At 41.0% G+C, this 24,410-nt stretch overlaps 1 protein-coding gene across 1 annotated transcript; it reads left to right on the top strand.

Annotated features, from left to right (window-relative positions):
• The first annotated feature begins 277 nt into the window (after positions 1 to 277).
• Positions 278 to 23,400, top strand: slc1a1 (solute carrier family 1 member 1). The gene is made up of 12 exons (XM_004080071.5): positions 278 to 508; positions 7,597 to 7,737; positions 10,550 to 10,642; positions 10,868 to 10,982; positions 12,674 to 12,716; positions 12,820 to 12,915; positions 13,335 to 13,519; positions 14,912 to 15,019; positions 17,478 to 17,600; positions 17,677 to 17,871; positions 20,669 to 20,803; positions 20,956 to 23,400. Exons 1-12 carry the CDS (start codon positions 406 to 408, stop codon positions 21,194 to 21,196), a joined length of 1,578 nt encoding a protein of 525 aa, XP_004080119.2. The 5' UTR covers positions 278 to 405; the 3' UTR covers positions 21,197 to 23,400.
• The last annotated feature ends 1,010 nt before the right edge of the window (positions 23,401 to 24,410 follow it).

Genomic DNA, 24,410 nt, shown 5'->3' with positions numbered 1-24,410 from the left:
TACACATTAAAAAATCACATTCAGAGTAAAAGAGGTGGAATTTACCAACACTGCTGCTGCTGCTGCTTCTGTTTCTCTGCTGCTGCTGCTGCTGCAGGAAGACACAAACAAACACTAAATGTGTTTTGGTAAATTATTACAAATTAAATGAAAAACATTTAAGAAATATTGATACTTTTATTGATCAGACCTGCTGCAACCCTTTAATTATTGCTTTGCTTATTTTGGCTTGCCATAAAAAAGAGTCAGGGCGCGCGCACACTCCCTCCTCCCACGCGCTGCCTCCTTCATCCTCCTCCTCCTCCTTCATCCTTCATCCTCCTCCTTCATCCTCCTCCTCCTCCTCCTCCGCAGGAGCCCTTGTTCCGTCCTCTCGTCGGCATTTGACGCCGCATCCAGCGCAGCATGATGAAGATGATGGGGAGCAGAGAGCGCAGAGGCGGGAATCTGAGGCGTTTGCTGAGGAAGAACTGGCTGCTCATCGCCACGGTGGTGTCGGTGCTGCTCGGTACGTGGAAGCCCGCCGCGCGCGCTCTTAACGGCTCGCTGTCGGCTCCATAGATGCGTCTCCTCCGCTCGGCTTGGTTCTGGTTTGTCCCGCTGCTCTGTCTGGGTCGGACGGAACATTATTTATGTCACGTGCGCCAGCTGTTAACAGCTGTTCTCCTGCGTCCTTCACCTGCTGTCGAAAGGGGGGTGTCGGGGCTGACAGGGGGGGCACTCATGTCTCTGCGTCCTTCCTGCGTCTCAGCCAAACGTGACCAGACTGAGGTGATGCGTCTGAGAGGACTCGGCTCCTCTGTGGCCCTGTTGCCCCAGCCTGGGGGGGCATCAGCTGGCTCCAGTCTGCACTGATGAGGACACCCACCCCCACCGCTTTGTTAGCAGAGGAAAACAGCCTCAGAGTTTTCTTGAGATCATCTTTGAAATCAGTGTTTCGTTTTGGATAACATTATTGATTCTGACATTTGCTTCTAATGGAATTCACAAATGGGATTGGGGGGGGGGGGGGGGGATTCTGACTGCAATAACAACAGTCTGACTGTCTGACAACCAGTTTATTAGCAGATCAAGGACACTATCAGGCCCAGGCTTGGGACAAGCCCTGTTTTGTCTGCAGCGTTTGTGAGGAAAAGTCCAGATTTGAGCTTCAGAGCTTTAGTTAGTTAGACATTCAGCTCACTCCTGCTTTCTAAAGACACGTGTCCCGTGTTTTTCCAAAGCTCGTCCTCCTGCTGCAGACATTTCTCCAGAGTTGATGTTTCTGCTGGTTTGAATGTCCTGCAGCTTTTGAAGGTGGATCCTGCAATAACAAATCACACGACAATCTTTAACTTGGATGGTCTCAAGTTCATCGGGCCCCTGTCTGGAGGCCCTCTCTGTATTTTAATGACTAAACACTTTTACTGCTTCTGTTACTTCCTGATGTGTTGTGCTGTAGATTGGAATCCTTTATTTGAAATGCATAGATCCTCTTTTTCCATAAGTCAATTTAGTCAAAACGTCTCATTAAGCTGCAAGTCTGCTACAATAATCTCTATAAATGACATAAAGAATGCTTCATGCAAACCATATTTTACACAAACGTGAACATTTATGATGAAAACGTTGCTAATGGTGTGATTTGAGAATTCTGGCTCATAACGGGACTTTCTTGCTCCCAACGTCTCCTAAATTAACATATTCCACTATAGACATGAAGTTTTAGTAATTAAATGTATGGTTGGTAAAAAAAAAACTCACAGTGGAGACCCACCAGAAGATCCAGTCTCACAACAGCAGAAGCTGAAACACAAGATTGGCTGCTGGACCAAAAACACTTTATTTGGGCTCCTACTGTCCTTAAAAAGACTGGCAGGACAAAACACACTCAGTGATCCAAATGACAGACTGGTGAATGTAGGTTACCAATGTAATTAGGATGAGGAGCATTTTTATGAAAGGACCCTGAACTCTAACCATGGGTGTCAAACTTAAATTCCCAGTGGGCCAGAATGAAGCCGTAAAGTAAAGTCACAGGCCAAACTCCATATTTATTAAAACATTAACTGATATGTAATGTTGAAACGTTTCATTTTGGAAACAAACTTTAATAAGGAAACAAAATCTGGAACAGCCAAAGCTTGATATTACAATCATGAGAAATTAAATTAGAAATAAAAGACACATCCGTGGTTTTCTTTTCTTATTTAAATAAAGAAAGAAAGTATGTCTCTCTCCGTATCCTTTCAAGTCCTTTCAAAATAAATATTTTTTTAAACCAACAACAACAGAACATAAAAATGTCATGAAAGATTATCTCTGCACATTGGTGTAAGCCAGATTCCTGGCATCTTTTCTTAGATGTTCATCAAAGTCTGGGGTCGGGTTCTGAGTCGAGGAAAACCTGGTATTCTAGCAGGCCTGTCTTCAAAGCTCCTGTTTCCTGTTGTCCGTCTTTTGTTTGGTCATTTTGGTTGTGAAATGAATGTGTCCGATGTGACTGGAGCACGGTCCTCAGTGACTGTTAACAGAAAAATGGAGCGCTATCCGGTTTTGACTGCCCACCAACGTACTAGCAAAGCATTGTGGGATTTGTAGGATTGGAAGCATCATTTATACCACCGGCCAACTCCAGTGCACATTTGTTAGGATCTCGGGGGCCAATTATAGTTACACTGCGGGCCAAATTTGGCCCCCGGGCCTGAGTCTGACACATGTGCTCTAACCTGTCATGATCAGAAAGTCATCAGTGTGCAGACATTTGTAAATCAGTCAGTTTGTGTTTTCTGTCCCACTTTAGGACCCATTTTAACCCTAAAAACAGTCCAGCTGTGGATTCCATCTGCTCATTTTCACTTCAGTTTGGAGGCTGCAGTCTGAGGCATCACTACGGGACGCCTTAGTGTTTACGAGGAAATCAAGGATTTCTCTGTGGATTTGTGGAAACAGCTTTCAGTTGAAAACACCAACACTTGTTTTCCATCCATTGATACTAAAGAGGCTTTGAAAACTCATCATAAGTGGATCAAACAGTCAGTTTGCTGCTCATATCACATGTTTTTGTTGTTTAATGGCCACCATGATGATCATTTTTCATCTGGTTCTACAGAACCACAGCCAGAGTATCAGCGCTGCACCGTTGATCACATGTGTCTGAACATCATCATGGGTTTCTGGTTTTGTTCTATGTGTCACAACAGTTCAGTGGTAACAGGCTGAAGCAAAGAAACTGATCCTGAAAACACACGTATGACCCTGGATTTAACAGAATTCAGAAAGGCGGTGCCTCAGTGGAGGTGGAGGAAATAAAACCCACAGATTATTGTGATTAGGTCACGTAATCATTTAACAACTCAGCAGGTTTGTTACAGCCTTCAATCGTTCACAGAGATCATATTTTTCCGTAAAAAAAGATAAAAGTCAAACATGAGGAGCAAATATAGTTTGTGGGTTTAACACAATGGCAAAACGTCAGTGTCTTAAATATCATTGATGCCACTTGATTGATGGAAGGAACGGCTTTAATTGGTTATACACCATAAAGTATTCAACCATTGTTTTCCTGTTTCTCTTTCTTTATTCAGCATCTTCCTCCATTTTTGCTGCTTAACTCCTTCTACAATTTTTCATCTATTTTAACCATTCAACTATTCAAATGTTCAGCTCTTTCAGCTTTTTCCAGCTGGGACTTTTGGTCCTTTAAATCCTTGAACTTTTCCAGATATTCCAGGATTTTTGCCAATACAGCTATCTTGTGAAATTACAGGTGGAGTTGTTGTTGTTTTGTTGTAGTTGCACCAAAAACTGTAGAAAACTTTGGTGATCACTGTCTGGTGTGCATGAGTGTTCTAATGTGTGCGTGGGTGTGGTGTGACTTTTTGTGTCGTGTGTGTTCCTTGTGTCCTGGTTTGACTGTATGTGTCTCTCTGACCGCTCAGCAACTCTTCCAATATTCATGTTTCTGAGTGAAACCATGGCGATGCATAACTTCAGGGACAGTTCTTCCTCATCAGATGGTTTTTCTGATGAGGATCTAGATTTTCCCCAGTTGATTGATTACAAACACCAAAACAGGATGAATGACAAAGATCCAGATAGTCACATTTTGAAAAACAGCAATAAATGTGCAAATATTACTGACATTTAAAGAAACAATATCATTGGATGACAAGTTATCTATAATTCACTTTAACAGTATGTAGCTCCTCGTCTTACTTGTCTCATTGTGAGACATCATTCAGCATAGTGTCTGTCAGAAACATGGATAAATGAAGATAAATGTGCTGATTTTCAAATGAAATGTTTTTTAATAGTAGACAATGTAAGAAAGGAAGTGGGGTGGCCTTATATGTTGATAATAACATGGATAGTGAACTTATAGAAAATATGTCTTTTACTGTGGAGGAAATATTTGAATGCATTACAGTTGAAATTGTGTTTCAGAAAAGGATAAATATTCTTGTAAGCTGAGTTTACAGAGAACCAGGTTCAGACATGAAGTTATTCAATGAATGGATGGAAAAGTTATTTACTATTAAAAAAATGAAAGACATTATATCATGTGGTGATTACAATATAGACTCATTAAATCCAAATAAACATAAAAATACAGGAGATTTCATGGATATTATGTATAGCATTAATTTGCTTCCTGTCATTACAATACCAACCAGGATAACATCATACAGTGCTACTTTAATTGATAATTTTTTTCTTATATTTTTAATAATAAATGGTTAGTGGTGTATTACTAAATGACATTAGTGATCATCTTCCCATCTTTATGGTTTGTGATGTCAGACATAAGTTAAGCAATCAAAATGATGTCACACATTGTTTGATTGAATCTGAGCAGTCTCTAAAAAATGTAAGGAGGGATCTATGCTAACTGGGATTCTATTTATGAGTCAGATGTAAACATAGCTTACAACTCATTCATGGAAGTTTTCAGTTTATATTATGACACAAATTGTCCAATGAGAAAATGCAAAAAGAACAAACATTCAAAAACTCCATGGTTAACAGACTATTAAATAAATGCAAAAAGTAAATTATCGAAATAAATAATTTTTGAAATAAGGACCACTGAGGCTCAACTGAAGTATAAAAAATACAAAAATAAATTAATACATATTTTGAGAGAAAGTAAAAAAGATTATTACTCTAAATTACTAGACAGTTACAAAGTCAACATCCAGGGAATTTGGAAGACATTGAACAAAATAATTGGGAGTAGAATAAACACTTCATTGTATCTTCAGTATTTTGTGGAAGACGGCCTGTTATTAGTGATAAAGAAGAAATTGCAGATAGATTTAACAGTTTTTTTGTGATTATTGGACCTGAATTAGCCAGACAAATTGAAACTGGTGATGAATCACCGTGTAATTTAATTCAAATACAATGTTTCTCCCACCTACTAATGAGAAAGAAAGTATTGGAGACCGTCATGACATGTAGAAATAAAAAATTCCAGGAAGCGGATGGCGTTGATATGAAAACAATTAAGATGTTGCTGAAGCTATTAGCAAACAACTCACATATATTTTCAATTTGTCATTTAAATGTGGACAGTTTCCCACCAAAATGAAAACTGCCAAAGTAATTATTTTATTTAAATCAGGAGATAAGCATAGTTTTACCAATTACCGTCCAATTTCCCTTTTGCCTCAGCTTTCTAAAATATTAGAGAAACTATTTAATTCAAGATTATTAAATTCTACAGAGAAACATAATTTGCTATTTAACAGTCAGTATGGATTTCGACAAGGAAGATCTATTGAAAAAAATAAACTCATTATTGGAATTTTTATAGATCTACAGAAAGCCTTCGATACGACTGACCATCATATTCTACTGAATAAATTGGTAAAGTATGGAATCAGAGGAGTAACAAAAAACTGGTAAAAGAGTTATCTGGAAGATAGACAACAGTTTGTACAAATAGGTAAATATAAATCAAAAAATAGGAAAATCATATGCGGTGTACCTCAAGGTTCAATTCTTGGGCCAACTCTGTTTTTACTTTATATTAATGATATTTGTAAATGACCAGAAATTATGAAATTCATACTTTTTGCAGATGACACCAACATTCTATGTTCAGGGAAGAATATAGAGAAACTTCTAAGTCACATAACTCAAGAAATTTACAAGTTAAAATATTGGTTTAATAGGAATAAGCTATCTTTGAATCTAAAAAAGACTAAATTTATGTTATTTAGGAGACAGAGTAAGGAAGTGCCAGTGCAAATTATTATCAATGATACAGCTATTGAGAAAGTGCCAAAACATGTGTTTTTAGGTGTAATTATTGATGATAAGCTTTGTTAAAAACCTCACAAACAGTATTTGCATTCAAAATGTGTTGGAGTGATGAAAAGATGTAGCTCGATGCTTCATCAATACGCCTTATTTATTTTGTATCACTCCTTCATAATGGCATATTTAAATTACTGTATTGAAGTTTGGGGAAATTGTTACAAAACAATTCTTTAATTATACTCCAAAAGGGAGCCAACAGATTAGTTCACAAAGTTAAATATAATGAACACACCAATTCACTTTTTCTTAACACATTTAATTTAAAATTACAGGATTTGGTTGACTTTAAAACTTCTTAAATCATGTCTAAAGTATCAATAAATTCTCTGCCATCTAATATTCCAACTTTGTATCAAAGCAGAGATGCAGTAAATAAATACAACCTGAGAGGAACCAACAGATTTTATCAAGCTAAAGTAAGGACAACCCTAAAATCCATGTGCATCTCAGTGAAGGGCGTCACACTATGGAACGATCTGCCGGAGGATATGAAAACTTGTAAAAGTTCAAATGTTTCTTTAAAAGACACATAATGAATAAGTACCAGAGAACAATGCAACAGTGATGAACAGGCTAAGGAATACAGTGGGGCTTTGGTAGACATGTTTTACATGCATGTTTTACATCATAAGTATGTGGGTTTTTTATTTATTTATTTTTCTGTTGAATCTCCATAAGCAATGGGAGAGGGAAAAGAAGAAAAAGAAAAGAGATAAATAAAGGAGGAAGAAAGAGAAAGGGAGGGAAAAAACAAAAAAACTATAAAGAGGAAGGAAAGGGGGGTATGATGAAGGAAAATACAAAAGATAATGTGTGTCTATGCTGACTCATGTTGTTGGTTTGTTTCGGTTTGTTCTTGGGTCTTTTTCAGCTGAGCTGTTCTGTTTCTTTCTTCCTTTTTTTCTTTTTTTTTCTCTTTTACGGGGGTGTGGTCGCAGTGTTTGGGCGTGTTCATCTGTCTTTGTCTTCTGTTTGTCGTGTGTTAACGTTATAATGTCAAAGGTTTAATTTTGTTGTCTGTCATGAGTGGTGTTGAGTGGGGATTGGATTCCTCTAAGCTTAAGATTCTTCCAATCCCCTTTCAAATCTAATCTTCAAAGTCTTGCATTAAATAATTTTATTTTATTTAATTGTTGTTTTGATTTGAAATAAAACATTTTCTAATTGAAATAAAACAAAATATGTCATTGAACTTACTCTGATTCTGGTGCATAGAGCTCAGAGCTTCTTCCAGACATCAACAGCTTTGTTTTATTTCTAAACTGTTGGAATAAACTTCTGTTTTTTCAGGAATCGGTTTGGGCGTCGTGGTCAGAGAGTTTGCACCGCTTTCCCACCTGGATAAGCAATACTTTGGCTTCCCTGGAGAGCTCCTGATGCGGATGCTGAAGATGGTTATACTTCCACTCATCATCTCAAGCATGATAACAGGTAAACCAGTCATACATTACAGCTTCACGTATAATAGTAAGTAGATTTTAAAAATATTTTTCTGCCTCCCTGGGAGAGTCTATGCCAGGGTGCTGGAGAGGAGAGTCCTTCCGATAGTTGAACCTCGGATTCAGGAACAACAGTTTGGTTTCCGTCCTGGTCGTGGAACAGTGGACCAGCTCTGCACCCTCTTTAGGGTGGTGGAGGGTTCGTGGGAGTTCGCTCATCCAGTTCATATGTGTTTCATGTGTGTAACTGCTGTTGCAGTTACATTCGGATGTCTTGGGAAGCAGGAACCGTCTTTACGCGTGCTTCAGAAAAGAGGGTCGTCGTTCTTCCTTTTCATGGCATTTATATTCTTGAACGGTAAAAATATAAAGTACAAACCACAAAAATACTCAAAAGCATGAATACTTCCTTACTGTAAAAATAACATGTTCTAAACACAGTTTAAGCACGGTCTAAGATTAATGTGCTGCCGTGTGTCACGAACTGGTGGTGGAGGACCCAAATGCAGGAGACCAAGCTTGGTGACAGGAACTAAAACATTTAATTAGCAAACTGAAACATGACAAAACTATGAGGGGAAACAAAGCTGCGACAAAACAGAGCAGATGACCTGACAAGGATGAACAGAAAACAAGACACTTAAATAGGCTGAGGGTAATTAACTGAACTGAAGACAGCTGTGGATCATGAACCAGAAACTGGTGTGACTGACAAGGAAACCAAAAACATGACAAAGAAAACCAAACCACTGAATCCTTACACCGTGCTTCCCAAGTTCAAATCCAAAGGCCTATCCAAAAGCCCATAAAAGACACGGCGGCTCCCAAAATGCACCTAACCAATAGGAAGCCGGAACAGCTGCATGGCCAAAGAATGACAGGCACATGCATGCATTAAATCTAATAGATAACCGAAATTCAGCCAAATGGCTCCAACAATGTGTTTGACTGCGTCCCCCATGGTGTCCTGTGGAGGGTGCTCTGGGAGACTCACTGAGGGCTGTCCGGTCTCTGCTTAACTGGAGCAGGACCTTTGGTCCCATAGCCGGCAATAAGTCAGACCTGATCATGGTGCATGTTGTAAACCAGCCGGGCTGCCCTTTATCACCGGCTCTGTTCATAGTTTTTATGGACAGAATTTCTAGGCGCAACCAGAGGCCAAAGGGGGTCTGGTTTGGGGACCACCGGTCCTGTTGGCTTTATCGAGCTGGGACCTCCAGCGTGCATTGGGGCAGTTTGTGTCAGAGTGTGAAGCAGCTGGAATGAGGGTCAGCACCGCTAAATCTGAGGCCATGGTTCTCGACAGGAGAAAGGTAGTTTGCTGTCTCTCAGTGGGTGAAGTCCTGTACCGGTCCGTTGTGGTGAAGAAGGAGCTGGATCAAAAAGCAAAGCTCTCAATTTACCGGTTTCACCTTTTCTCCAATACTCACCTACGGTCATGAGCTCTGGGTCATGACCGAAGGAACCAGGTCCAGAATACAAAAGGCTGAAATGAGCTTCCTCTGTGGGGGGGCTGGGCGCTCCCTTTGAGATAAGGGGAGAAGCTTGATCACCCGCGGAGAGCTCGGAGTAGAACCGCTTCTCTTCCACATCGAAAGGAGCCAGTTGAGGGGGCTTGGGCATCTAGTCTGGATGCCTGCTGGACGCCTCCCTGGGAAGGTGTTCCTGGCATGTCCCACTGGGCGGAGGCCCTGGGGAAGACCCAGGACACGCTGGAGAGACTACGTCTCTCGGCTGGCCTGGGAACGCCTCGGGGTCCCGAGCAGGGAAGAAGATGAAGACGGTTTGAGAGGAGGATCAGTGTTGATGATGAAGGTGAAAGGATGCTGAGGTTGGACCAGGAAAGAGGAGGAAGACCAAAGAGGAGGTTCATGGATGAAGAAGAGAAGGACATGAAGAGGAGAGAAGGTTAGGGGTTTAGCTTTAGCTTTAACCTCAGAAGACCTGAGCTAATATTTGAGTTAACGCTCTAAACATTTAGTCCCAGTTCAGCAGAGCGAGCTGCTGTGGTAACGAGCTGCTGTGGTAACAGAACCCAAAATGTGACGTCCACGCCTGAGGACGCCGGGTCTGAAGAGGCTACAGGTAACAATGACAGCCAAGGAAGAAAAGATAGGATACCGTGGGATGTGCTTTTAGCATATGCTACATGGTTACCGTCTGCACATGGATGTCCGTCATTGATATTTGTCTGGAGTTTGCATTTAATGCCTGAAATGAGTTTTGAGTTAAGTAAACTATAGATGAAAAGTTATTTGATTTGGAGGATCAGACTCAGATTAAAAACTTAAAAATTCAGTGGTGAAAATGTGATTCAGGTTGTTTGGATCCTCTGCTGGTTTTAACAGAAGGTCCAGTCTGAACGAGCTCATTGAAACGTTTTTCCACAGTTCAGGACTTATTCTGAGGTAAAGTGACATTTGTAATATTCTGATAGTTTAGGCTTTTATGTTGATGTTTTCCTGCGTTTGTTGAATTCAATAGAAAGCTCATATTGTAAGTTTGCTTTGACTAAATTTAAAGTGTTCTGAGCCTCACCATAACCCAGAGAGTCCATAAAATGCTTTTTTACATTTAATTTTTGGCATGGCTAACTTAAAAGTCGTGATCTTGCCTGAGAAACTCCCAAAACAGTCACTGACTGACTTTTATTATTTTTTTGGACCCATTTCTGTTGAGCCAATAATGTTTTGTCAGAATAGCGTTGTTCTGAACACAGCAGCGTTCTGGATTTCCTCACCTGTAACTCGACTGCTGAGTGGACGGTTTGATCTGGTTCTAATGATGGAACCTTCTGATCACAGGTGTTGCAGCTTTGGACTCAGAAGTTTCTGGAAAAATTGGTCTCCGGGCTGTTACCTATTATTTGTCTACTACGATCATTGCTGTTATTCTTGGTGAGTGGGTATTTTTTTGTCTTCCAAAAATACTTTAGGAGTCATAAAAAGAGTTTAACAAATTGTCTTTGTAGATGAGTCAAGAGCCTTAATCTGTAAATTGTTCTCAACTCTTTTCCTTTAGTCGTCTGGTGACTGAAGGAAATAATAACTGTTAAATTCTCATTAGTACAAAACTGGCGAGTCCTCATCTTTTTGATGATGAGAGTCATTTTTGTTTTGCAGGGATCATTTTGGTGATGACCATCAAACCCGGAGTTTCTCAAGAACCTGAGGAAATTGACAGAAGTGGAACCACTCCCAATGTCACAACAGCTGACACACTCTTGGACCTCCTCAGGTGAACGGCGGATGTTTGGTGATCGGTTCTGAGCTCTCTGCTGGTCTGAAATGAAGACGTTTAGAGAAAGAGAAGGAGTTTTATGCGTCTGAGGACACGACAGAGACCACAAAACAATCCAGTCAGCTTTGATGAATGCAGAAAAAGAAAAAAACACAACAAAAGGCTTGTTTGCTACATTTGTGGAAAAACGGGAAATTCATCAAAATTCACACTTTGAGACCAAATGGTCCTGTGGCCATCCCATAATATGATCGAAACTTATGTTGGGTATCCCAGACACGTGGCTTTTGGTTTTGTTTGTGTAATTCAAAATGTTTTTTTCCGCCTGCATAAGCGACTTTCGGCCAACGAATTGTTTCGCTCCCCATGATGTCATCATCTTGAGGGGGGGGGGGGTTCGTTCACTATGCCCAAAATTCATTTTCACAAGGCCCTAGGTGTGTGCAAATTTTGGTAAGACGCATAGAAATTTTTTCAACTGCAAAAACAATCTGGTCTTTGCAGTCATTGGCTGCCGCCGCCGCTGCCAGGGGTAAATGTAGTTATTTAAGGGGTATTTTAAGGTGTAATTGTAAAAACAGAAATGGTTACCAAGTGGCACAGCGAATATTTCGAATATTATTTAAGCCACGGATTTTTAAGTTTTCCAAATAAGTGCGGCCTAGAAAGAGTTCAAACACTTGTCGCACACATTTTAGAAATTACATCTGAATAGTTACTTTCTGATATTTTTTAATGGTTTCCTATTCATTTTATTCTTTTTATTTAACCTTTATTTTCCCGCAGATCAGATATGGTGATTAGCAAAAGCAAAGGGGAGCAACATTAGAAAATATTGTATTAGAAATGCGTTTTATTTTAATGTCAGACTGGCTGGAATTGTCTCACTTTTGCTCCGTTGCTCCTCATAAATGGGCAGAAAGAATCTTTTTTGACCTCAAATCCTTTGCAGAAAACGATCGTTAGCATAAATTAGAAGACTAAAAATGGACTCACCTTCATAACTAAATAAGTAGCATTCAATGATGTACTTGTGACCTGTGTGCAACTTTGACCGGGTTGTATGACAAGAGTGATCCATGACTCGTTTAATATCGTCTAGTATTCTGCTGGCAGGATGGAGCCGGTTTAGCTCGTGCTGGTTTGCGGCGCCTTCCGTCCGTGAAACCAGGGTTCGACTCCGGGCTGCTCCCTGTTCCCTTCTCTACCCCTGTGCCGGTTCCAAGCCCGGTTTGAGAAGGTTGCGTCAGGAAGGGCATCCGGCGTAAAACATTGCCAAGTTTACCATGCGACTTGTTCGCTGTGGCGACCCCTGATGGGAGAAGCCGAAAGAGGAAGAAGGATTCTGCTGGCAGGATAACTTTAATTTGTATTTTGATTTGTGAACAAACTAAGAGAGGAGAAACAAGACAGTTAGGTAGGACATTTATAAAGAAAGCATGGAAACAATTCTTATTACGACTGATTACCTTTTATTATTGATGTGGACTTGTGTTGAGCTGCATTCAGCATTCAGTCTGTACCCGTAAACCAGACGTAACATTCCACAGCCGTGGAGATGTCGGCGTTTTGTCTGACATCGCCGTGAAAAAGGGTCTATCGTGACCTGTAGCATCGTTCATTGAACTTTTCTTTTTGGGAGAGGACTGAAAGAACCCCTGTCCTGTCCTGTCTGTGACTCTCAACAGAAACATGTTCCCAGAAAACCTGGTGCAGGCGTGTTTCCAGCAGGTAAGATGTTTTTTTCCACTTTCCGCGTTGTCCAAAGCTCTGAAAAGAAAACGTCATGAAAATCTATGACTGGCAGTTAAGGTCATGCCCGTTTTCCCTCCAGTATAAAACCAAGCGACAGGAAATCGAACCTGTGAAAGGTCCAGATAACATGACCACAGCTGCACCTCTGACAACCACCATCATGGCTGTAGTAAAGGTAAGAGTTCTGGGTTTTTTCATCTATTCTGACCCAACAGATGAGAAACACGCAGCTTTAGGAAACAAAAGTTATTCCCTTTTTATATAAAGATAAACAACAACTTTAATTTCTAGGTTTTATTGCCTTATTGGTTTCAAAGATCACAATGATCCAGTCCACATCAAGTTCATGTCTTAATCTGCGGTTACGACATCTTTATGGTTCCATAAAAGCTTTTGGCTACAATTTTCTATGTTTTGATGCGACTTCTGCTGGTCAAACATCTACTGCACTTTAGTTTCATGTTAACAACTGTCTGATTTGGATTTAACCGATAATGTGACTTTGAGTGACGGATCTGTGACTCAGCAGAAAGCTTCAAAAATCTAAAAGCCTGTTTTTTGCTAGCCGGTGCAAACATTTGGATTCTTTGGCAGAACATCACCAAGGAGTACCAGATAACTGGGTCGTACTCGGACGGCATCAACGTGTTGGGCTTGATCGTCTTCTGTGTTGCTTTCGGCCTGGTCATCGGAAAGATGGGAGAAAAAGGTCGAATCCTTCTGGAATTCTTTGATGCTCTGAATGAAGCCACCATGAAGTTGGTCCAGATCATCATGTGGTTTGTATAAACGACTCACCAACAGCTAACAGCACTGAAAGAAAGTTGTCATTGAAATGTGTTTTACGGAAGAAGGAACCCACTCTCTGTTCATAAACGTGTACCAAGCTGACTGCAATTTACTAGATTCAAAAATTTATTTTCAATAATTTTTAAAGTCACAATGAGCATTATTTTAGCCTTCACAATAGTGTATCTTTTGTCATAAATTAAGGCTGTTAAAAGGTCTTTCTTTGGCTCCATCAATTCAAACTGCAAAAGCTTCTGAAGGGCTTTGAATGTGGCCCATTAGTTCATCAAAATACTGCCATAGTTTTATTTAAACTTGTCCCATCCAACATCTGAGCAGACAGAAGAGAGCTGAAGGCCTCTTGTGTGGGACAGATTTTACTGTGACAACAGGGGTTATTAATCTTTTGACACACTAGATGTATATTTGAATAAACCCCTTTTGTAATTTAGGCTAAACTTTATTTATATTGATTATATTTGTAGCCGAATTATAAAAAGAATCGTTTTTCAAAAGAAGAGAGAGAGAGGGATTTGGAGGGGGGGGAGGGTAACATAAAGGGGGGGGGGGGGTTAAGGAAATAGAACGATCATTATAGAAAGGGGGGGGGGGGGGGTAGAATCATAAAGCAAGAAGTTGCTGGACATTTATAATGATCATTGTCAGGTGTAAATGTCAGTCTAAAAGGGGGCGGGGCCTGCCCACACTCAGATGTTATAAACATTGGATCCAAAAATCTTCACATACAAACTTGTACATATGTTAAATCTATTAATCAATCTGAATCTATCCAAGCTTAATAAATCAATAATAGATCCAAAAAAGTAAAGATCGATCTTTTATGGTTTTTCTTTTCTAGTGATGTAACACAGAACAGCAGTAAAACCAAAGTCTGCTAGCTTGATGCTAACATATAATGGAATTTCCCATAGGACGGCTAATGCTAATGGTTGGTCAACCTAAACACACATTGCTGACTAAATGAACAGCTTTATAGACTCACAGGCAGGAATTTTCCACTCTTTTGAGGAAACTTGTTTTAGAGTAACTATTTGTGGTGTAGAGCGCCGTTTTCTGCTCAAATCTTCTGGAATAAAGTGTTAATGATCTCTAAACTACAGTTATAAAAACATAATTCCTGAATGCAACCCATTTGTCTTTTAATGGAAATGTTTTTAAGGTCGCATACACTATGTTGTTTCATTTTCTTGCAAATATCCCATGCGTGGGATCAAAATAGTACTTCTGACTCTAAATAAGTCAACCGTTACCTTTTACAGATTACATTGTGCTTGAACCTTTTTCACAAACAATTACAAAAAAAATCTTAAATGCTAGAACTGAAGAACTTGTTCATGGACATTCATTCTTTTTTCTTCCAGCTACATGCCGGTGGGGATCCTGTTCCTAATTGCTGCAAAGATCATCGAGGTGGAGGATTGGGAGATCTTTAAAAAGATGGGTCTTTACATGGTGACTGTGCTGAGTGGGTGAGCGGCCGCATTACTCTGTATCCACCTGCTGAGATTTATGGCCGACATTTGGGCTTCTAGCTCCAGTGATACAGCAAAAGCTGAGCTATGGCTCGGTGCTGATAAGAGCCAAGGACATTTAAAAGTGCTCAACCTGCAAATGCAGTAATGAAAGCTTCACTCCCACCTCTAAATCTGTGTTGGAGACTGCTCCGTAAATCCCCCTGTGCTTGGCTTAAAGGGGGAGTTTAAGGGTTTCAAACACTTTGACAACTTCAGCCTCTTTAAAGCAACCTTCACACTCCAGTTATGTTCCTCTGGAGCCTTTTTCTTTTTGCCGTGCTGCATCTTTTACTGTTCATTCATCATCTTTGACGCAGACGATCAGACATTTCACTACAGGATGGAGAATTAGGGTTAAGCAAAACATCTCAGCATAGCCTCAAAATGGTCAATTCTGTGTCTAAATATCAATAAATACATTTGTCTGAGATTGTAAAGAAAAGATAGATATTGAGTATGTGATGGGTGTATAGAAATGAGCAGCAGCTACGTTGGATTGAGTGGACAAACAAAGGTCCGGGGGGCCATATGCAGCCCGTCAAGCTGTTTAATAGGAATATTAAACTGGAATAAATGATACTGATAATCCTTATCAGTGTTTTATTTTCCCTGTAATTACCATTACAGGGAATTGGTAATTCTGTCTACCCATTATTGGTGGGCTGCAAAAAATAATTGACCTTTGTGTTGGTGCAGAAAGATATTCTGCATTCATGTGGTGTTGGAAGATTTGTTCTTTATGCTCAAGGGCGTATTCCCACTTGGACAATCATGTTTTGATCATTCCAACACCACATGAACGCAGCGCTTCTCTAAGTTTGCATTTTGTCCTGACAGACAGACCTATCAGTGCAATTACCAATAAAAAAAATCCAAAGCCAAAGTTTGCCCCCCCTGATCTATGCTGAAATAGATATTTAGGTTTGAAAGCAACACCTGCTTCCTTCCAGCCATCGTTTAGGAGAAGGCCGAGATGCTGCGTTCACGCTGCATCGCGGTCCACGCGGTCAGGGGCGTCGAGTTTCAGTGCTGAGTCAATGTGCAGCCGCCATCTGAGGTCCTGTTCTTTGAACCTTGGCGAGGTCAACCAATACTCAGCCTTGGGCCCGTGACATTTCCAGTGACTCGATCAGCGGTTTAAGTAAAAATTCAATATGGAGAATTGATGCGAGCGTTCTCGTCCCGAACCCCCATCCATTTTCATAACCTGCTGTTGCCGAAGCCCGTCCCTGCTGTTGGGCAAAGGCGGGGTACACCCTGGACAGGTTATAGCAACCACACCCGCTATGCGGGCCCCAGGGCAGCGGACCCTGCTGGCTCAGTACCCAGTGGGGAGGCAGCCTGTTCAGGTCTCCAGGACTTTATATTTTTCTCAGTTTCATCAAGGCAAAAATAAAAAGATCCCCTAATTTTTTTTCTTATTTACCCCGTCTCGGGCTAAAGCGGGAATGACAACCGGAAAGCGGTTGTCATTCGAACACAGCTCCCTCAGCAGGAGTGAAGCTCCTGCATCAGGAGACTCTCAGAATGACAACGTGATTACTGTTATGATGAATGGGGGCTGTACCCAGAAGCAGGACAGAAAATGAAGGGGGATGTAATAATAGTGCTTACTGAGTCCCAGTTGTGGTGGAGGGTTCTGGCTTGAAAGGCACGTGGCTTGGATGGATGACGGAAAAGATGAGCTGCTGGTCTGGAGGGAGCTGTGAAGACTGTAGAGTGGAGTCTTGGTTGGTGTCCTGTTGGATGACAGTGGTGGAGATGAAGCTGGTAGTTATTCCTGAAGGAGCGAAACATAGAGTGGGTCAGCATGCAGGTAAAGGCGCGGCACTCGGCATAAAACTCGACATATGGCTGGGCTTGAGAGCTTGGCATGAGTCAGTTTACTGCAAGAAGCAGAAGGAATGACGTCGGCTGAAGGGTGAGGAATCCAGATAAAGGCTGCTGGCTGATGAGTTGATGGGTAGCAGATCATCCCCGGTAGGTGTGGGAGGAGACCAGGATCCTAACAGGTTACCAATGCTTTCATAGAGCTCTTCAAAAATAAACCTAACTTCTCTTCACCCCCCATGTCTTAGGGGAGAGAAACACAGACACCGGTCCATGTGGCGATCAGGCGCTAAGCATTTGGCGGTAGCTCCTCCCACACGCATCTGGAGCGTCAAGCTTCTGAACACATTTTCGGACAGGCATCAAAAGGAAATTGAATGACAATTTGAGGCGTGAATTACGTTCATTTTGATCACAAACTGTGAACATTCATGTAGAAAGCAAAGAAGATCCAGTCCAGTTCTTGCCAAGAGGGAGACAATGTTCTTTAGTCTCCCTTTCAAAATCAGTTTTTTCTCTAACATCATCATTAAAAACACCTATATGTATCCCTGTTTCATTACACTTCTGCTGTTTCTTTTAGTCTACTTATCCACGCAACAGTCTGCCTTCCTCTCATCTACTTCATCATCGTGAGGAAGAATCCGTACACCTTTACCCTGGGAATGGCTCAGGCTATGGTGACGGCTCTGATGATCTCCTCCAGGTCAGCGGGATGGGTGTTTTTTTTAAATTTCCTGCTATAAAACGGCATCAGCATGAAATGTTTTTACCTCCCACAGCTCGGCCACGCTGCCCATCACCTTCCGATGTGCCGAGGAAAACAACCGCATCGACAAGAGGATCACCCGCTTCGTCCTGCCCGTCGGCGCCACCATCAACATGGACGGCACGGCGCTCTATGAGGCGGTGGCGGCCATCTTCATCGCTCAGATCAATAACTACAGTCTGGACGTGGGGCACATTGTTACCATAAGGTATGTCAGATGTGACTATGTTGCCATGACAACATTTTTTAGACAAAAATCTAGAAAGGTTATTGGTCCCAAGACAAAGAAGTGAAAGAATGCTGTCCAATAATTTACAAATGTAAAGAGCAGGTTAGTGTCAAATAAAAATGATGTTTTTGGTGTTTTTAACGTGTTCTTATGGCATTTTTCTCATGATGGAGGACATTTGTGAGGAAGGTGAAGATCAAAATTGCATTTCTGTATGATCTATTAATCTTGGAGATGTTTTTGATTGGACATCAGTAGCTGAGCATTGAGGCCTCAACCTATGACACTATGACATTGAAAACTGCTGTTGTGTGTTTTTTGATGAATCGCTTCATTTATTTGCAGAAAACACAAAAGACTGATAGTCTAGTCACAACAAATACAGGATTAGCCTTGTATACTAATACAGCCCTAAAATTGTGACGGTAACAGTTGATTTTTAACAGTCTTGGACCTTAAGGCAGACCTCATGAGATCCTCTGGATTGTAGTTTCTTGCAAAGGGGGATAGGCAAGGGTCAAAAGGTGAAGCCTGTGCAATTCAGGGGTTATCCAAATGATCAGACTCTATTAACTACCTATTCTTGGTTATCTGTTGAGAAAATATTGTGTTACTTGAGAGTCTTTTTGTTCCTGTCCAACACATCACTGCTGACAGTTTCATGTACGGCTGTTGATTTGGTCAAAGTTTGGTCAAATTTTCTCCACAAAAATAGCTGCATCTCAGGTTTTGAATAAACTGGACCCAAAAGCAGACGGGGAATAGGTTAGAAGTGGTGCTGTTTATTGAACGTAGAAATGTGGATGGCATTTTTCCAAAAGAAATCTAATGACCTTTGAATCACTACATGAAAAATACAATATTCCCAGATCCCACTTTTTCAGATTCCTTCAACTCAGAAGTTTTGTTAATAAATATTTTGATCCCTCAGAAGCTTGCCACACTGACACCATGGACGACTTACTTGCTTTAATTCCTCATACAAAGGGCAACATATCTAAAATTTACAACAAGATCCAGGGTATTAAACCACTTTCATGGACCAAGACCAGGCTGGCATGGGAAAAAGATCTTAAGGTTACATTTTCAGAAACATCCTGGCAACTCTGCTTGGAACGGTTTTACACCTGCTCTATTTGTATTAGACACTGTCTTCTTCAATTCAGAGTGTTACAACGTCTTCAATATTCAAATGAAAGACTTTCTAGGATCTACCCTAATGCCAGTCCTTCATGTCTAAGGTGTAAACAAAGTTCAGCCTCTCTAGGACATATGTTCTGGAACTGTATCTCTAAATTCAAAGGGAGGGCAGTTGCCTTTGCAACAACAATAGCCCGTAAGTCTATCCTCCTCCAGTGGAAATCAGATAAACCTCCTTCGTTTAATGGCTGGATTAGAGAAATGCTCTCTGTGTTGCAACTGGAAAAACTGAACTACAGCAGGGAGAACAGCTGTGAAAAGTTTATGGAAATTTGGACACCCTTTACAACTTATGTTAAAAATGTGAGTCTAAGCTGAAGCCTCTTTGCATGTTTTAGCCTAATAACCTAAACGTGAAGATGTATGGGTACATAAGTGTGTGTATCTGTATGTGTCTATAAGTGTTTGAATATGCACATGTACTTTGTTTCTACAGATAGGAGAAATGGAGAAAAACATTAAAAAATTTCTGTCATGGATGTACACTTTTCTTTCCCTTTTGTTTTTTTTCCTTCTAAATTTATTCATTATTACTATTTTATTCATTATTATGTTTTAGGGTGGGGTGGGAGGGTTACTGTGAAGGTACATATGTTTGAGTTTGTATCATAAAATTTCTGAAAATAAAGTTTAAAAAAAAATGTGGATGGCAGATCCGGTGAAGAGGCAACTGGTTGATGGGCAGAAGGTCCAGAGTAGTTCTTTGATGGTGTAGAGGGGAAGAATCCAGAAGGATCTGATGTGGCTTGGCTTTAAGTGACTTGGCTTGATGGGGTTTGGCGTAAAAGAGCTTAGCTTGGCTTGGCTTATTGGACCTGGCTTGGCTTAATGGGGCTTGGCTTGGTGGGACTTGGCTTGGCCTGGCTTGGCTTAATGGGGCTTGGTTTGGCTTGGCTTGATGGTGCTTTGCTTTGCTTGGCTTGATGGGGCTTGGCTTGGCTTGGTTTGGCTTGGTTTGATGGGGCTTGGCTTGGCTTGGTTTGGCTTGGCTTGATGGGGCTTGGCATGGCATGGCTTGATCTGGCCTGATCTTCCATAGAGAAGCAGACAAATTGACAATGGCTGGAGGGCTTGATGTGGCTTGGCTTAATTTGGCCTGGTTTGGCTTGGCTTAATTTGGGCTGGTTGGCTTGGCTCGATGGGGCTTGACTTTGCTTGGCTTGAACCGGCAGAGATCGGTGTAATCTTCCATAGAGAAGCAGACAAACTGACAATGGTTGGAGGACTTGATGGAGTGATAAAGGCTGTCTGATTAGATGTAGAACAGGTGTGTGTGACCCCACCCTCAGGAAGGTGTGCAAGGGTAACCCCCACACCTGACATTGAAGCAACCGCCCACATGGCTTTGACCCAGAGACCCGGCTGAGGTAAAAGCCACCCAAGTGCGTTTTTCTGTTACACTAAAAAAAATCTCACATTAAGGTAAAACTGTTGGTCAAAAATCTTAAAAAGTTCGGAGTTCAACTCTTCAGTCAGCCTGTCTATTTTAGCTGACTGCTGCAATGTTATTCCTTTACAGTTTAACCGTCTCGCCTGGTTAATCTGTCTCTCTCTTTTTTTTTTTTTGACATTTTAGCATAACAGCAACAGTTGCCAGTATCGGAGCAGCAGGAGTCCCTAACGCTGGGCTGGTCACCATGGTGATAGTTTTAACAGCTGTCGGATTACCTGCCGGCGACGTCACTCTGATCGTGGCTGTAGACTGGCTGCTGTGAGTTGCTTTTCAGTTCCTAAACAGGCGTGTTTGTCTCCGAGTACCTGAATTTATTCTACTATTTCATGTTTCAGATGTATCTATCAGATGTATCTGTCTGCAGAACACAAGAGTAGCCGTTCCAACAGAGTCTAAATGGTTTGTTTCAGGGATCGCTTCAGGACGATGGTCAACGTTCTTGGAGATGCTTACGGAGCCGGTATTGTTCAGAAACTGTCCAAGCTGGAACTGGAGAGGATGGATCTGATATCAGATGTGGATGTTGCCAACCCTTTTGCCATGGAAGCAACTCTGGATGATGAAGAGTGTGAGAAGAAATCCTACGTCAACGGAGGCTTCACTGTTGACAAGACAGACGCCATCTCCTTTACAGAGACCTCCCAGTTTTAGCTTCTGCCCTGTTCTGAGGGCAGCATAAAGTGCCACACGGCGCCCGCTGCACCATGGAGAATCCTTCATCCTGTGTGTCAGCACCAGAACCAGCCTGGAGATCTGCTCAACCGAGCCCAGACGTCAGCAACTGTAGCGTTGATTCACCTTAGTCCACATTGCTGCTCCCCATTTTTGATATTGATATAACCACTAGATTCAAGTGCTTCCTTATCACTGTTGACATGTGCCAAGGTGAAGAAAGTTCTGTTTTTTTAGAAAGACTGAGTTGTTTTTCAGAGATACACTAACAGGATTGGTTGTGTGTGTGCATTTAAGGGAAAGCCAGTTGATCCGCTCTTTAGGGTTTCAGCTGTGGTGAGTTTGACTTCACATACTGTAGTCTATCCAATAAACCCTAACCCTACTGTTTAAATTAGGATGTACTGTGATACATAATATATATATATAGTAATAAACTGTTCTCCACAGCACTGAATTAAATGGCCTTCTGTCCACGCCACAGCCCACATTTCTATGTGTTTTGTATCATTCTGGTTTTCCTGCGGTGCGTGTAGGATGGAGACAATGTTTACCAGGTTGTCTGAAGAACTTTGAACGCTCTTCTTTAGTGATTGGCTGCTTTTTTGCTCATTTTCAGGCCAACTCCAACCTAAAGTCCATGTCCCACAGCCACTACGTATGTTTAGTGCATATTACACGGATGTAAACTGGTCATACGTGAATCCACGTGGAAAAAGTTAAATGTTCACAGGTGTATCAGGAATAAACTGCGTTAAAACCACAGAAGAAGTAGGAATAAACACGCTAAAATCACGTAAACCAACATAGAACATGAACCGTGTGATTATTGTGATTTTTATCTGTAATTCATCAGTGATTCATGCATCAATGATGTAATTTAAATATAATGTACATGCGTGAAAAGTCTGTTAGACATACGTGGAACGGTAGTGAAAAGACACAAATTTGTGTATGTATCTCATAAAAATCACACACAATTGTGTAAGATTTACGAAATAATCGTGTATAAACTACATAAAATGTGTGAATTGTGTAATTCTCAACCGACCATAAATTCTGAACGTCTCTAAACTGAATTCCCGTAAAGACCCGTCGGCTGAAACCGTCAACAGACATCTGAGCACAGCGACAAACACAATAAACACGTATGGATGACGTAGATCAGGCATGGATCACAGAAGACCAAACAAAATTGGATAAACGTGCGGAGTGGCTGTGTGACACGACCTTAATAAGAAAAGTGAGTTAACTGTTTTGCACAGCACTGTACATCACTTAGAAAGACTAAGACTTTTATTTCAGACGTTGCAGCTTTGTTTGTCCTTGAATGCACTGCTTGGATGCTAATATTCTATAATTATATGCATAATTAAATTGTGCCAAACACTTTGCATTTTTTCTCAAAGTTGCATGAAGCAATACGTCACAGGAGTCAAACTCATGGCCTCCAGGGCGTGTTCCACATGTTTCCTTAAACAACCTGACGTTGAACCTTCCTGCTAGCAAAGCCCGCCTGATTCAGGCGACCATCAGCAGGACGGGGGCCCTCCAGGCCTGGAGTCTGACACCCCAAGAGTGAAAGAAAAGCTTACGGCATTTTCTATCAGGACTTCTAAGCATCATTTCAGAATGATGGAATGAAAGAACACTGTGAAATTCATGATGTCCTGTAAAACGGAAGAATCATTGTCTTTATTTTTAACAGCACAGGTGTTTATTGCTGTGTTTGCTTTGAAATCTGAACAAACTCATGGAAATTTTCACTATGATGAAGCATTGTTGTGTAACTTCTGGAAGTAATCCAGGAACAGATTTTGTCTTCACTGATTGACCTGTTCTTGCTTAAAGACCTGCTGTAGCATAAAGACGTCACCTCTGTCTGTTCACACTCATGATCAATGTTAATTCCAAGATGAAAAATTTCATTAAAGTTAAAGACGGATGAGCATAAACTAACATAAGACTTGACTGGTTTAGTCACAATATTGTGAATTACTTGCATTGCTTTTTGACAAATAACCTAAATTTAACGGACAGACGAGGTTCTAAAATGCCTTTTATTTACATCCTTTTGTTCTGGATAAAGAAGGAAAGACCTGAATGATTCAAGGATGTGATGTTAACTGTAGATTGTTGCCACACATATATGCTTTACTCTTACATAAAATGATTGTTTCATATCTGTGTTTTTCTGGCCTAAATGATCAGATCCATCTATCATGTGTAAATCTTTAGGGGTCTCCAGAAAGTTGCAGTCTGTGTTTGGGTGGAGGCGTGGTTCACCCCAAACTGATGATCAGGGGGTCACAAGCAGACACAGGGAGAGCATCTGAACCGGACCCAAAGGACCCGGACGGTCTGGCTGTGAGGGTCAGTGGCTAACCACAACGTAAACATGCGGCCCGTAGAGCGGATGCATTCAAAAACCCGTTATTGTGTCTGTTAGGGATGGAGGTCAGCAGTGCTGCAAAAACTCACTGATACGGTACATACACTATTTATTCATTCTATTCTGTTATACCAGTGACACGAAAAAACAAAGTCCAGCCTTTTATAATGACAGAAATGTTACAGATGTCATTCATATGTTTTTAACCCAAAAGCTGACATGCTTACAGGAAAGTAAAAATAGACTGTGTCCGAATTCCCGCCCTAACCCCTAAATACTAAAAAACTATACAGTGCAGCACTATGTAGAGCCCTGAATTTTAAAAGCAATTCAGACACCACACGCACTATCTTTTTTCTAAAATGGCGGATACGACATGAAGTTTAAATTCCAAGTAATATGAGCGTTTTGGGACAATTATTAATGAATCCACTTCCTTCTGAAGATAAAAACGTTGATGGTTTATGAAAAGATACATTTAAATAAATTATTTTTGCATTGTGGTCTATATTCACTGATCCAGTCAGCATTGATGCACACTGGTTTTTCGCAGAGACTTCTGGGCACTGGATTTTGGAATTGTAGATTGGGACAGCACTACAAAATGATGAATGCCTTATATAGTACTATATTGTGTACTATATAGTACACAGTACACTACAGTACACTATATAGTGCACTATATAGTGAGTAGGGGAGGAATTAGTGTGTTTTAGCAGCAGCAGCTTCTGCTATCTGTGGCATTGGACCAGGATTAAGCAAAAGACGGAACAGTAATGCTGACAGGAGGTGGGTGTCCTG

Source organism: Oryzias latipes, chromosome 18 (assembly GCF_053564925.1).
Source record: "Oryzias latipes strain Hd-rR chromosome 18, Olatipes_Hd-rR_3.1".
NCBI classification, from domain to species: domain Eukaryota; kingdom Metazoa; phylum Chordata; class Actinopteri; order Beloniformes; family Adrianichthyidae; genus Oryzias; species Oryzias latipes.
Note: the sequence above shows the minus strand (reverse complement) of the source record. Positions and strands in the feature narration are given on the sequence as shown.

Coding starts and splice junctions, on each gene's coding strand:
- slc1a1 (XM_004080071.5), top strand. CDS start 406: ATGATGAAGATGATGGGGAGCAGAGAGCGCAGAGGCGGGAATCTGAGG. Junction 10,643..10,867: donor GATCATTGCTGTTATTCTTG/GTGAGTGGGTAT, acceptor TTTGTTTTGCAG/GGATCATTTTGGTGATGACC. Junction 17,872..20,668: donor GGGCACATTGTTACCATAAG/GTATGTCAGATG, acceptor TTGACATTTTAG/CATAACAGCAACAGTTGCCA.